Here is a 14,680-nt window from a genome sequence, read left to right as displayed (position 1 = left end):
AATCATATCAGAACCTCACGTTCCAATAGGCTCATTCAATCCAATAGCTGTTTGAATGGCTTTGTGATGCATTTCTATCATTTTGCATTTGGAAATCAACACTTGAAGCAAGAATAGTAATTCTTAAAAAGAAAAACTGCAGGCTCAGTCAATGTCACTCTCTGACCTTTGCGACTCTTAACGCGCAGAGCCCTGGGTATCATCGTCACGCATGTCCAAATCCTCGGTGTCCAAATCCAACCGGTCAGTTTTCACACGTCTGTGAGCGACCCCCCCCCCCCCCTCTCTCTCTCTCTCTCTCTCTCCCTCTCTCTCTCATGACAGGGATGGAGGACAGCAGCTATGAGACATTTGAAGAAGAGCTAAGACCCTTCAGACCAGAGCAGGCTGCTCCTCCGCAGAAGCCCGTGAGACAGATACGCAGACCGGGTGAGAGAACAGGAGCCCAGTGCATACACTCACTGTACCCAGATCAGCCCAGAGAAACACTCATTTACATTTAGTCATTTATCCGACGCTTTCATCCAGAGCGACTCGCGAGTTCTGTTCCGACAGGTCGGCAAAATCCAATTAATGTACAAGGAGGATTTATCTCGGTGATGTGGAGCGATATTAATAATAACACAGACAGTTATGTACCGGTGCAAACATATGGTGTGATGTCAACAACAAGACCTCTTGTACAGTGAGTGAGGACAGCAAGCCGTACGGCACGGTACACTTTGAATTATAACTAGCCCACACACACACACACACACACACACACACACACACACACAGGCCCGTGTATTGCCCTATGCGGACTGTACGGTTGCATAGGGCCCCCGAAGCCACCAGGGGGCCCCCTACAATGCCATAAAAGTTTCCTCTTAACTTGCACCAGATTGATGCATTTAAATGTTAAATGCATGCCCACCTTAAAGGGTTTGGAATCCCCCCCACCATAGTTTCACAAAATAGCGGTCCCCAAACAACATTTCGCATAGGGCCCCCAAAAAGCTAGAAACAGCCCTGCACACACACACACACACACACACACACACACACACACACACACACACACACACGATAGTCATTATGTCATTATATGAGAGCATCTCTCCAAGGTATTGGGTCTCTATTTCAGGACTTTAGGAACACTGGTGTCTATAAATAATGGAGAGAGAGAGAGAGAGAGAGAGTCACAGGCTGGCAGAGAGGCAGCATACCTCTGCATAGGATAGAATAGAATATTTTAGAATAGAAATACTTTAATCTGAGATAGCGGGACTACTAGATGCTCCCAGAAACAGTCAAAAGAGGATCGGTAATGCAGCCTTTATCAACTATGCCCCAAAACTATGGAACAAACTACCCCAAAACATCAGGGAAGCCAACTCGCTATAGACATCTTCAAAAGACAGCTTAAAACCTATCTCTTTGCTCAGGCATTTCAATGAAACGTCAGGGATATCCTGACACAAATAGTACTTTACCTGCACTATTCTTACCCTACCTACGTTTATACACTTCCTATCAAATTCATGTGTCGGTTCTATGCACTGTAATTTTAAGAGCACTGCTCTGTTGTAATTCAAAATTGAACTATTTTATCACACTTTTTACTTCTTACTGATGCACTGCTCTGTTGTATGTTAAATACCCTGTTGTATGTCCGTTCTATTTGATAATTTTTTGCCTATTTTTAAACTGAATCCAACCGCACTTTGTTTTTACTCTGTCTATTCTATTTTTATTATTTGTATTACTGAATGAAACTGTAAACAGAAAGGCCTATTGGGATGGGCTGCTATAGATCCTAATGTGAAACACTGTGATTTACCTCACCTTGCTACCTCTCTATCTTTTTTATGCTCGCTTATGCCTGTATTATTTACTGTTGTGAAGCACTTTGAACTGCAACCTCTGTATGAAAAGTGCTATACAAATAAAGTTATTATTATTATTATTATTATTATTATTATTATTATTATTATTATTATATTAATCATCCCGAGGGAAATTTGGCACTACAAATCGCTCACAGTAAACATTTAGGTAGACAAAACAAATCACGAATAAGAATAACAAAAAATTGCCTGAGAATAAGGAATAAAATAAGCATAAGAATAACATAATAATAATAATAAACGACGGTCCGGGATTCACATGAACATGTACTCTGTTATGTATGTACTGTACAATCTAATATAAAATATACGGTAAAAAAAATACAGAGATCTACATTAAGTGTACACAGTAAGTGTAATATTGACAATGTTGTTTTAAATGTAAGAGTCCAGGAAGATGGTAACTGTCACTCTGTGCTCAGTGATGCAGTGAGGCACAGAGATGCATTGTAAAGTCTGATAGTGTCATAGTGTCAGATTATACTCTTTTCTGGACTCTTTTTGTATCACAATGTTGTTGTCATAAATGTATAGATGTAGCAGTACTGTATATCTGTATGTCATGTATGTCATATATGTCCTGATGAATTGAAAATGGGGGACCCTGATGTAAACAAGACGAAAGTCTTTCTCTGGTCTGCATCCCCTTAACAATTGTATGTATTGAGCCGTACTGTATTGTACCCATTCTGCAATCTGTTAAATAAAGTTTTCAATCAATCAATCAATAAATCAATCAACAAGGCGTCGAAATACGATCCCTGTTCAGAAGCATCACAGTGACGATGATAATTCAGCTCGTAGTCGTGTGAGTTGCTACGGGATATGAGGATGGCAGGCGGGCGGCGTTGCTGTACTACGTGTCACTCTCTCTGCATGTTCACCAGCCCGTCCCACTCCTGTAGAGACTGTAGATACACGTTTTAACCCTTTCACTACCACACTACAGAGGGTTAACCCTTTCACTGCGACAATACAGAAGAAGGTGAACCCTTTCACTACCACACTACAGAAGGTTAACCCTTTCACTGCGACAATACAGAAGAAGGTGAACCCCTTCACTGCCACACTACCAAAGGGTTAAACCCTTTCACGGCGACAATACAGAAGGTGAACCCTTTCACTGACACACTATACAGAATGGTTAACCCTTTCACTACCACCACACTTATCACCGTCTGTAGTGTGGTAGTGAAAGGGTTAACCTTCTGTCGTGTGGCGGTGAAAGGGTTAACGGCTGTTTTTTACGGTCACGGTGGTTTGTGTTTATCGTTTACGATGAAATCCCCCTCCAGTAAACTGAACTCCCATCCGTCTCTTCCAGAAATGTCCATTTCCAGAAGAATGAAAGAGGTTAGTGGGAAAACCGAAGCCCAAATGTTCCCTTTTTGAATCTGTCTTTTTTTTTTTTCGTATTCTTGACCATCACCATCATCATCATCATCATCATCTTTGGAGCAATAGGTGTTTTTTTTCTCAGAAAGTCACCAATTCCCGTCTCGTAGGAACCGGTTGCTCCAGGTGTCCAGCAGCGACCTCAGCTGGTTCCCAAGACTCCTCCTCCACCCAGGGAGCCCGTCTTCAACCTCCCCGCCAGGGCCAGTGAGTCACTCCAGAACAGTGGTTCTCAAACTACGGGTCGCGACCCAAAATTGGGGTCGCGGGTAGGTGACATTGGCAAGTAAAAAAAATTATAACAAATAAACTAAAAAAATAAATAGTTTTAATGTTCTGGCAACATATTCTGGCTAAATATGCATCGTTTTATGAATGTATATTGATAACACATAGTGCTGTAATAAAATGTTCTAATAAATATGCCTGATCGAGTTCAACAACGTGTGCTTTTATTTTGATATTCCTTAATTCCACGTTGAAATTACGCCGATACTACATTAAGTGTGGGGTCCCCAAAAAAAATCCTAAATAAAATGGGGTCGCGGTATGAAAAAGTTTTGAGAGCCCCTGCTCTAGAATGTTCTCTCTTCTATTCTCTTCTACTCTTCTATTAATTCGTCTGGCTCTAACCAGACTCTTTCACTGAAAAAAAGGGTGCGAGTCTGGAGAGTTTGACTTTGACAGAGCTGACAGGAAGGATCGTTGAATCACAGAATTAGCTAATTCTATCCAACAGCTTAGCTGTATGGGAGGTCTCTCTCTCTCTCACTATGATATTCCACTGTATACTGATTACAACCAATACACACCTATATCTCTCTCTCTCTTTCCTTCGTCAGTGTTGTTGCGTAAATCCATGTCCATCCAGAGCCCGACACGACAGACTGACACGCCCTGGGAGAATGTGACTCTGAACCGATGCCTGTTTGTGGCCATCAGCATCCTGGTGCTGACATCAGCCTTCCAGAGACTTCACGGCAAGTAGACGGATCAGCAGCCTAGTACCGAATAGTTCGAAGCTTCATTCATAACGTTCACATTTGAATTCTAAATCAACATTAGACTTTTTTATGTGTCTATTCATTCTGTTTAAACCAATGGGGTTTTCTTCACAGTTGCAGATCAAGATTAGGCTACACTAATATTATACTATTATACTATTATTATAGTATATGACTCGGCATACAAATTTTTATGAAACATTTATCATAAATGATGTAGCCTGTATCTCCATCAAGACGTCACCATCAACCGGCGTGCCCTTATTGGATTGTTTATGTTGACGAAACTGACGAGTTATATATTCATTAAAGAAAGTTGATTTAATAAAAATAAAATACTAATTTAATCAGATTAATCACTTTATTCAAATTGAGGAATTTCTTTTATAACTACGTCATGAAATATGACGACAGACATTCGAAGCTTCATTCGAAAACTTCAATAGAAACTTCGAATGTAAAAGAAACAGCCATCCTAGTGCTCACATCAGTGACAATCAACAATGCTGATTTATTTTGCACATAATCTCACACACACACGTCCAAAAACTCTAAACCGTTTTGCACACGTTCATTTTGTTTGACAGTTATTGAGATTAAAGGAGTTTGAATTATGGACATCGGGGGATAGGCTATACTGAATCCTTGTGTTGTGTTTATTACAGCTCAATGAAATGATAAGGTAGCAGTTCCCTATAAGACAAAGTATTGCTATTTCTTTCATCTACATCAACTACTAGGAACCTAAAAGGACAATATACTACCTTATGCATACTGCACCTTGTGTGAATACTGTATACTTCATCAGATCATATATTTAGCATTTTAGCATTTAACATTTTTAGATTATATATTAGATTATATTTCGATTATTGGATTATTAGATTATATATTGCATATATTTAGCATTTCGTTTTTTTCAAATTATATATTAGATTACATTTAGATTATTAGATTATATATTGTAACTATTTATTGTAGGGCAAATATAACTGAGAGGGCATCGCACCTTGTTGCCCACATGCACATGTCCAGAGTTATAAGGATTGATTTGTTATATTGTTTACACTGCTTTTTTACTACCTGTACCTCCCCTCCCCCCTCCCCCATGCTGCTAGGATGCCTGAATTTCCCCCAAGGGGATCAATAAAGGATTATCTCATCGTATCTTATTTCATTGAGCTGTAATTAACACAACACAAGGATTCAATGACCCCGATGACATCACTGGTGGCCATATTCAAACGGATTTACTCTCAATAACTGCCAAACTAAATTAATGTTTGAAAAACTGTTTAGAGTGTTTGGATGTGTGTGTGAGATTATGTGCAAAATAATTCCGTTTTTGGTGAAGTGCCCCTTTAAAGAACAAGGATTAGAATGTGCTTCTATGTTCCGCCCTCCTGCTACAGAAACCCTGCGAGGCCGACGAGACACAGAGGAGGAGGAGTTCCAGGAGGACGTGGAAGACAGACACTCGAGATCTCTGAGACACAGAGGACAACCACCAGAGGTGAAGAAGATGCAGACATATCATGTTGTTTCGTCTTAAAGCTACTTTAAGCAAGCGTGAGTTAAGTTGAGAGAGAGAGACAGAGAGAGAGAGGGGGGGAGGGGGGAGAGAGAGAGGGGGAAAGAGAGAGGGAGAGGGGGGAGAGAGAGGGGGAAAGAGAGAGGGAGAGGGGGGGAGAGAGGGGAGAGGGAGAGAGAGAGAGGGGGAGAGACAGAGGAGAGGGAGAGAGAGAGACAGAGAGGAGAGAGAGGGAGAGGTGGAGGGAGAGGGAGAGAGAAGGAGAGAGACACATAAACAGACAGAGAGAGAGAGAGAGAGAGAGAGAGAGAGAGAGAGAGAGAGAGAGAGAGAGAGAGAGGAGAGAGACACATAGACAGACAGAGAGAGAGAGAGAGAGGGAGAGAGACACATAGACAGAGAGAGAGAGAGAGAGAGAGAGAGAGAGAGAGAGAGAGAGAGAGAGAGAGAGAGAGAGAGAGAGCAATCTCTTTTCAGTCACTTTTCAAGCCCATACGTGCAACCAAGGTTTACCACATATATATATATATCAAATATATATATATATATTTCCCAGCATCAGGCAGGTGGTTTTCCACATTTTAATTCAGTTTAAAGCTGTTGGTGTCTCTGGGAGTCTGTGGAAAGCCTGTGTCCATGGGCGTGAAAAGTGATGCAGAGTCTCCCGGGCAGGTAAACTCACTCATCAAAGCAAATCAAATCAAATCAAATGTATTTGTAAAGCCCACAATCGCACGTTAACCCTTTCACTACCACTACATAAGGTTAACCGTTCACTACCACACTACAGACGGTTAACCGTCTGTAGTGTGGTAGTGAAAGGGTTAACCTTCGGTAGTGTGGTTGTGAAAGGGTTGACCTTCTGTAGGGTGGTTATGAAAGGGTTTAAGCCTTTGTCGTGTGGCAGTGAAAGAGTTAACCTTCTGTATTGTCGCAGTGAAAGGGTTAACCATTTGGTGGTGTGGTGGTAGTGAAAGGGTTAATGTCCCCATGGGCTGGATAAGTATTCTTTAAAACAAGTCAAGAAGAAACATCACAATAAATCAAGAACAAAACAAAAAAACACCATGAAATCCAAAATAAATGTAAAATACATAAATGCAACACTCCCAGACACATACCCCACGCGAAGGTAGGGAAAAACTCACTAAAAACCTAGCAATAGGGAAAAAAGCACCACAGGCAATGTGGAGGAGAGAACCCTTAGAAGGGCCGTTCAAGGGGGGATCTCCCTTCTTAGATGTCGGTGTTGTAGTGTTGCTATGGATGATCAATGGGTGAAGAATAAAACAGGCGAAACAGTTGGTATGTATGTACATATACGTGTAATAAAACACAAATATGTATGTACATGCAATAGCAACTGGGGTACATAAGATAACCTTTTTGAAAGATTTAAATAGAATAGAGCTAAGAACAACAACGACAAAAGAGAAGGCATAGGGAAACGAGCGCTGGTATGAAAATAGGATAAAGGCTAAATGTCGAGACTCGGAGCTAAAAATATCAGTCATATTCCGTTTGCAACACGAGTATGTATTCCGTTCAGATCATTAGCTTGTGCTAATTTCTCAGAAGTTGCCTACTGCAGCGTGGAATGACCATGACATTGGAAAGCCTATCTAACTGGTCACTAACCACGATCAACCAAACCTTGACCTTGTTTTGATGTCTGAGAAATTGCCACCGGCCTCCTGTTTGTATACCATTTTACTCACAAATCACAAATAAGTCCTTTTGAGTAGTTGTATTACTTCTATATTGTATTTCTAGAGCTTATGGATTTGTTATGCTAAGAAATCCTAAAAGGAGTCTAGTGCCAATGTCCCAGGAACACAAACAAGAGGCCCAGGAGGTATTTTAATGTCCTATGAGGGAGGCTTGGTAAGTGATCGTTAGGATGGGCATTAAGAATTTAATTTAATTAACACAAACTTCATTTCAGTGCACTCTTTTTCTTTTGGAAGTATTTAACCCTTTTATTTTTTTAGCATAGCGCTAGTGGAAGTCAATGTGTTGTTTGTAATTTATCCTCATGAAACAGTTAACCCTTTCACTGCCGCACTACCAAAACGGTTAACCCTTTCACTGCGACAATTCACAGGTTAACCCTTTCACTGCCACACAACAGTCGGTTAACCCTTTCACTGCCACACGACAGAAGGTTAACAGCGACCGTCGGTTGTGTGATAGGGTAGGTAGGGTAGGTTGCTCTATAAGCCTTCGGCTTCAAACCTATCCTTTTCGTTTGTTTATTTGTGAAAATTTTCGAAAAATTATTTGTTTATGTTTATTTATTTGTATTTGTAAACATTCGCAATAGAATCATTCATTCATTCATTCAACCTTCTGTCGTGTGGCAGTGAAAGGGTTAAGAAGCTGTTTGGAAGATGCTACATGTGATTTTCCAGAGACATAAACCCCATTGACTTCCACCAGCATTTCTCGTTTTTTCTTCTTTTTTTTTTAACATATTGTAATCTAAATAAACAAACACAGGTGTAAGTGAATGGACTGAAATGACTCCCCAATAAATCATTATAGCCTACAACAGGCTTCTTAAATTGGGCCGAGTACCCCTTTTAACCCCTGAGAAAGATTTACATTTGACATCTCAAGGTATTGATGCGTTTTCATGACATTCCCCCACAAAATATATTGATAAAAAAAACGGTCGATAGTGTAACTGTAACGGATGGTACCGTGAAGCGCAGTCATGAAGGACTTCAGATGTTGTGAAGTGAGTGGGGCGAGTATAGCGGTGCTCTATGGGTTAAACTCACTCTCATCCGGGTTCAACTCCGGCTGTCGGCGTTGCCTCCGGCTTGGGCCGGCCGTCATACTGGCTCAATTGGCAGAGTTAGGGGGTGGAAGTCGATGGGTGGTAATCTGGACGTTGTGGACAGCGACTCCTACAGGTCGGTTGGGGGACGCCTGCACAGCAGAGACAGGAAATGGCGGGGGTAGTGTGAGCCTCCCACACGTTACACCTCGCCAATGAGAGTCGGCGCTGGCAGGTGAAAAGATGTGACAGGCTGCCTCCTCGTGTATCCGAGGGGACACGTGATGCAAGGCTTCTATCCTCCCTACAACCGGCCAGTGGGGGGCATATGCGAGCAACGTTCAAGACAGGGGAGGGGAGAATTGGCACAGTGGAATTGGGATGGGAGAAAAATAGAAAAAGAGGAGAAAAAGTGGATAGGAAAAAAAAATTAAGACACATAGACACGTTACAAAGCAGTGAGTTCACTTCTTGGTATAGCGGTCTGTGCTGTTGCCCGCGGCGTGGGAGACCACAGGTTCGAAAGTTTAAGGTGACGATGTCACAACCGTTACAATAGTACCACCGTAACGTGTGCTTGTGTTCTACTACCCCTCCAGCCCGAGACGTCCCTCTGGGAGGTGCTGTTCTGGTGGTTGCCCGACTTCAATGACGACGGCGACGACTATGACGATGAAGACGCCGGCGACGACTATGACGACGAGGGAGAAGTCTGTCGGGAGAAGAAGTCAAAGAGAGCAGCGGCGAGAGAGGGGCCCGCGTCGAGGCTCAGGAACAAGCGGCATCCGGACAAAAAACTCTCGAAACAACGGGAAGGAAAATTCAAGGATAGGAGAGCCAAGAAAGATCTGAGCGCGGAGATCAAGGAGAAGAAGAAAGAGATGGAAAAACAAAACGAACATAGCGAGGAAGAGGAGGAAGAAGACGAAGAGGAGGAGGAACGGGAAACGGTGGAAGTGGCGATACCCAAGAAGAGAAAGGTGCAGGAAAAGAAAGAGAAGCCCACAAAGCCTAAGACGATTCTACTCCCACCAATGAATGTACACGATTCATAAGGTCTACATGCTGCTCATATCTGTGTAAATACATTAGTATATATTCAGAACATGAGTTATGTCATTTCTTATGATCAGTGGGAAATTGCACGATGACGCAAAGCAGGTGATAATAATATATGACCGTTATTGTATCATTATTAGGTGTGGTATTGTATGAGAAAGTCAGGAGTAGCGGAAAAGTTTGTGAGGGTAGTACAGGACATGTATGAGGGCAGTGCGACTGTGGTGAGGTGTGCAGTGGGAGTGACTGAAGGGTTCAAGGTCGGGGTAGGATTGCACCAAGGGTCGGCCCTCAGTCCTTTCTTATTTGCAGTAGTGATGGACAGGCTGACAGACGAGGTCAGGCAGGAGTCCCCGTGGACCATGATGTTCGCAGATGACATCGCGATCTGTAGTGAGAGCAGGGAGCAGGTGGAAGAGAACCTGGAGAAGTGGAGGCATGCGCTGGAGAGAAGGGGGATGAGGGTGAGCAGAAGCAAGACCGAGTATATGTGTGTGAACGGGAAGGAAGATGGAGGGGTGGTGATGATGCAAGGAGTAGAGGTACCAAAAGTGGACGAGTTTAAGTACTTGGGGTCAACAGTCCAAAGTAATGGGGACTGTGGTAGCGAGGTGAAGAAGAGAGTGCAGGCCGGGTGGTGCGGGTGGAGAAGGATGACAGGGGTGATCTGCGATAGAAGGGTACCAGCAAGAGTAAAGGGAAAGGTCTACAGCACGGTAGTGAGACCACCTATGCTGTATGGTCTAGAAACAGTGGCACTGACCAACAAGCAGGTGGCGGAGCTGGAGGTGGCAGAGATGAAGATGTTAAGGTTCTCTCTGGGAGTAACAAGGTTGGACAAAATCAAAAATTTCTACATCAGAGGAACGGCTCATGTTGAGCAGTTCGGGCAGAAAGTGAGAGAAGCAAGACTGAGATGGTTTGGACATGTGCGGAGTAGGGAGGTGGGGTACATCGGGAGGAGGATGCTGGAGACGGAGCTGCCAGGAGAGAGGAGGAGGGGAAGGCCCAAGAGGAGGTTTATGGACACAGTGAAGAAGGACATGCGGGCAGCGGGAGTGACGGAGGACGACGCAGAGGACAGAAACAGATGGAAACGGATGATCCGCTGTGGCGACCCCTGACGGGAAAAGCCGAAAGAAAAAGAAGAAGAAGTTCAGATTTTTGGACATTAAGTGGTATGGAATGCTTGCTAGTAGTGTAGTTGATGCAATGCCATTAGCTTACTCACCGATTCCCATATATTGGCCCAGTTCAGAGCGATCCAGGAAGCGTCAGACAGATACAAAACAGTGTCACCAGACAAGAAAAAGTATATAAAAAAAAAAAAAAAAAAAAAAAATTGGGCCTCAAGCAATTCATATGCTTGCTTCACGTTTCGAACAGGGCCCAGTGCATCACACTGGGACTAGCTCCAACACATGCCGTTGTGCTGAAGGATATGAAATGCTTGAGGACCATGGTTTTGTTGGAAATGGTTAACCCTATTAACATTACACATGTCTTTCCGTCTTGTGACCAACATTTCTTTGCCTGTTGATCGGAACCATGCGGCGGGCTAGAACTCAGGTAAGTTTAACTGAATCAATTATTTGAGTTCATACGTCATTGCACTTCTATTATGGCCGACTATACTACACCGTTATTACAACAATTATTAGTTTGATAATCATCTCATTATTAATTCATACCTTTATTCATACCTTATTTCTACACATGCCTGTGTTAATTTCCCTCTACCTCTATATTATTTTAACTCTAAGATTTAAAATGAATGAATGAGTTCAATGACCATATGAGCACGAAATTAGCTTTGTGGTACACAACAGCTCATCATCGCCCTCTAGTGGGTCAGACCCTTTGCTGTTTTGTTCACTTAGAAAATACATTGGGGAGTGGGTGGAGACTTGGAAAAAAAGGCCAATATGACACAGGTCCTTTATTCACAACTAAATTTATTGAGACAAACTCAGATCTGGGCCGTGTTTATCCAAAGGCTGTGAAGCAGAAACGCTGTAAATGTTCTTCATGCCATGGGGTAGGGATGGGTACCGTTCACATTTGAACCGATAGGGTACCGGTACCGGTACCTGTGAATCGATACCGGTACCCAACGGTACCTTTTTTCTGTACTTTAGTCTCTAAAAATGTAATTTACCTACCTCAGTTGTGAAAAAAAATCAAAACATCAAATAACCACACTTTCGACCGTTTTCGGCTTGCCATTGCCCCGACTGCTTTGTTGTTGAATCAAGTAAAATCCTAGGTAAGCGTATATTGTGCGTGTGAACGTTCACGTAAAAAAAAAGTAAAAAAAAATATATATATATTTTTTTTTTACAGTACCGAAATCTGGCACCGACGGATCTCACGTGAATCGGTACTCGGTAGTACCGACGTGATTCGGTAGGTACCTTTAAAAGTACCTAATTCGGTACCCATCCCTACATGGAGGCTGCTTTCCCAGGGGTATCCGACTTGATTCTTCTCCCCCCAGGACCATCCCTTTTGATCAGTAAACTCCCCAGCAGAGCCCCTGCTGTCGCCCCGATGGCAGTCCCTGTTGCTGGCCGCAGTGGCCCTCTAACCGAGCTGACCACGGCTCCAACCACAGCCCCCAGCACAGCTGCTCCCGCTCTGAGCCACTGCTCTCTCCATTCCACCCCTGTTGCCTCCATCTCCTCGTGGGGCAGTAACAGCTCAGTCTGCGGCTCCGGGTTCTTCTCCTCACCGTCTGTTAGAGAGCAAGGACGGAGAAAATAAAAGAGACAGACAGACAGACAAACAGAGAGAGACGGAGGACAGAGAGGTGGGCAGACAGAGGGGGCAAAGAAAGTACGTACTAAGTTCAGTGAATCAAAGATTTTCAAAATTGATCATCTTATTATCAAACTGATGAATATCTTACTCACAGACATCTGTGACATCTGTATGGCCATTCAAATGTACTGCAGATGCCCATCTCTGCGGTTTGGCAAGCTCCTCCCTCAAAGAGTTGAACGTAACCCTCACTTGATTCTTTTCAGTCTGTTTCAGTTGTTGACAGTGTCTCTGTATCCCTTCTACGGTGGCCTTGAGTTCTCTTCCTGCCTTTTCCTTTCCCCTCTCCAATTTTTTTCCCCAAAGTTCTTTGGTTTCTGCGTTATGCTCCATCTCCATACACTCCAATTCTTGCTCTTTCTTCTTACATGTCTTTCGGAGGGCCCCGGTTTCTCGCTCACTTTGGCTCCCTCTCTCCTCTAGCTCTCTCTCTCTCGCGGCACCCCTTTGCTTTGCGTCCTCCATCGCCTCATCTTTCTCCACACACATTTGATCCATTTGTTTCACAATCCTCTCTTTCTCCAGAATAACTCGTCGAAGCCGGTCATTCTCCTTCTCAGCCTCCTCTAATCTTGTGCCAATCTCTCGCTCATAGCCAATCATTCTCTCTTCCCTCTGCCTCTCGCTCACTCTGCACCCCCGCTTCATATCCTCCATCTCCTCATCTTTCTCTGAACGTGTCCTGCTCATGTCCTCCAATAGCCTCTCCTTCTCCACAATGACTTGCTTCAACTGGTCATTCTCCATCTTTGATTTCACCAACCTTCTTCCGGTCTCTTCGCTGCTTTGTGCCCACTTCTTATTGCTTTTCTGGAATCTCCAAAGCATGCCGACCAAGTGTCCAGTATCGTTCCCCGCCACTGTTTCCTCCACCTTCTCCAGCAGCTCCGTGACCTGTCCGCCTCCAACCTTGTTCGAGTTATCAAACACGTGGTACCTATTGCCGCACTTGTCCACTAACCACCGGAGAGCCGGCCACCTCTCGATATGCTGTTCGACGGCTGTACATCCGAGCTTGTCCCCCCAGGTGAACAACACCATCGCTCTGCTCCACACAGAGTGTCCGAACAGGTCCAAGTGTTCCTCTACCTTCCGCCGGTCGGTTTCGGTGAATGTCTCGTCGCTACGTACTACCACGAGGACGGCGTGGGGACTCGGGGAACATAGAGTTACCCCGTGCTGGGTAATCTGCTGTCGAACTTCCTGCGGAGTGTCACCCGAACAGTATCTCCCATGCCAGCCGGGCGTGTCGACCACGGTGACCTGCTTTCCGTCGACATTGGCCTGTCTCCGAGCACACTGTGATGTTGGACGTCCGGCACCGAACACCTCCTCACTCAGGAGGATGGTATTTCCAGCGGAGCTCTTCCCGACCCACTTCGGCCCCACAGTCAGAATCCTCAGAGGGGAAGGCGGCTGCCACTGTCCTGTAATTAGAAGATGTTCCTAATTAGATAACGAAACCGATTTCAGGTCGACATTTTCATGTGTTTCGGAAAATACTTCAAAGGAAAAACAAATGACTTCGTGTTCGTGTTACACTGTCTGTATAACATGAATATACACACACTGTATCATTTGTGTAAACAATCCTCACCCATTAGAGATCGGAGTGTATTTCTGGTCCTCTCCATCCTCGCCCGTCTTAACGACGCCCTCTCCTCTACTTTTCTCCTCTTCCAGTCGGTCATCCCGTAGAACCGCTCGTTCAGGACCACGTGACCAACTTCTCCTTTGTTCGTTTTCCTCGCCGCCATCGTGTCGATTTTCCCCAGAAGCTCTGTGACCTGAGTGACATCGTCTTCTTCACCCCAAGTGCTGGTGTCTAAAAGGTGATACCTGTGTCCGCACTTCTCCAAAATTGCCTTTAGAAACCCGTGTCTTGCGATGTGCCCCTGTATCGACGCCCCCCTCAGCTTTTCATGTCTGGTGAACACTACAATCACGTCCCTCCAGAGATCATCGTGAATTAGCTCTAGGGGTCCCTCTACCGTCCACTCCCGGCCCTCGTGAGGACCGACAGAGATGACCAAGAGGAAGGCGTGGGGTCCTGGAGGACACATGGCCATGCAGTCTGCAGTGTTTTGGTCCAGCAGGGCCGGGTTGTGGACAGAGTACTGTATCCACCTCTCCGGTGTGTTCACCACGGTGACCCGACGCCCGTCCTCACGAGCAGCGCGTCTCCTCACGCACATCTCAA

The 14,680-nt window shown here is 44.3% G+C and overlaps 1 protein-coding gene across 1 annotated transcript; it reads left to right on the top strand.

The window, feature by feature from the left end:
* Positions 1–326: 326 nt before the first annotated feature.
* Positions 327–9,656, top strand: LOC311226399 (uncharacterized protein; the record flags this gene model as incomplete). Its single annotated transcript, XM_084311828.1, has 5 exons — positions 327–429; positions 3,411–3,491; positions 4,127–4,264; positions 5,701–5,801; positions 9,201–9,656. The coding sequence occupies 5 exons, from the start codon at positions 327–329 to the stop codon at positions 9,654–9,656; spliced, it is 879 nt and encodes a 292-aa protein (XP_084167954.1).
* Between the last annotated feature and the right edge of the window lie 5,024 nt (positions 9,657–14,680).

The sequence above is a fragment of the Notolepis coatsorum genome (assembly GCF_963971535.1).
Source record: "Notolepis coatsorum genome assembly, chromosome: 4".
Classification (NCBI taxonomy): domain Eukaryota; kingdom Metazoa; phylum Chordata; class Actinopteri; order Aulopiformes; family Paralepididae; genus Notolepis; species Notolepis coatsorum.
Note: the sequence above shows the minus strand (reverse complement) of the source record. Positions and strands in the feature narration are given on the sequence as shown.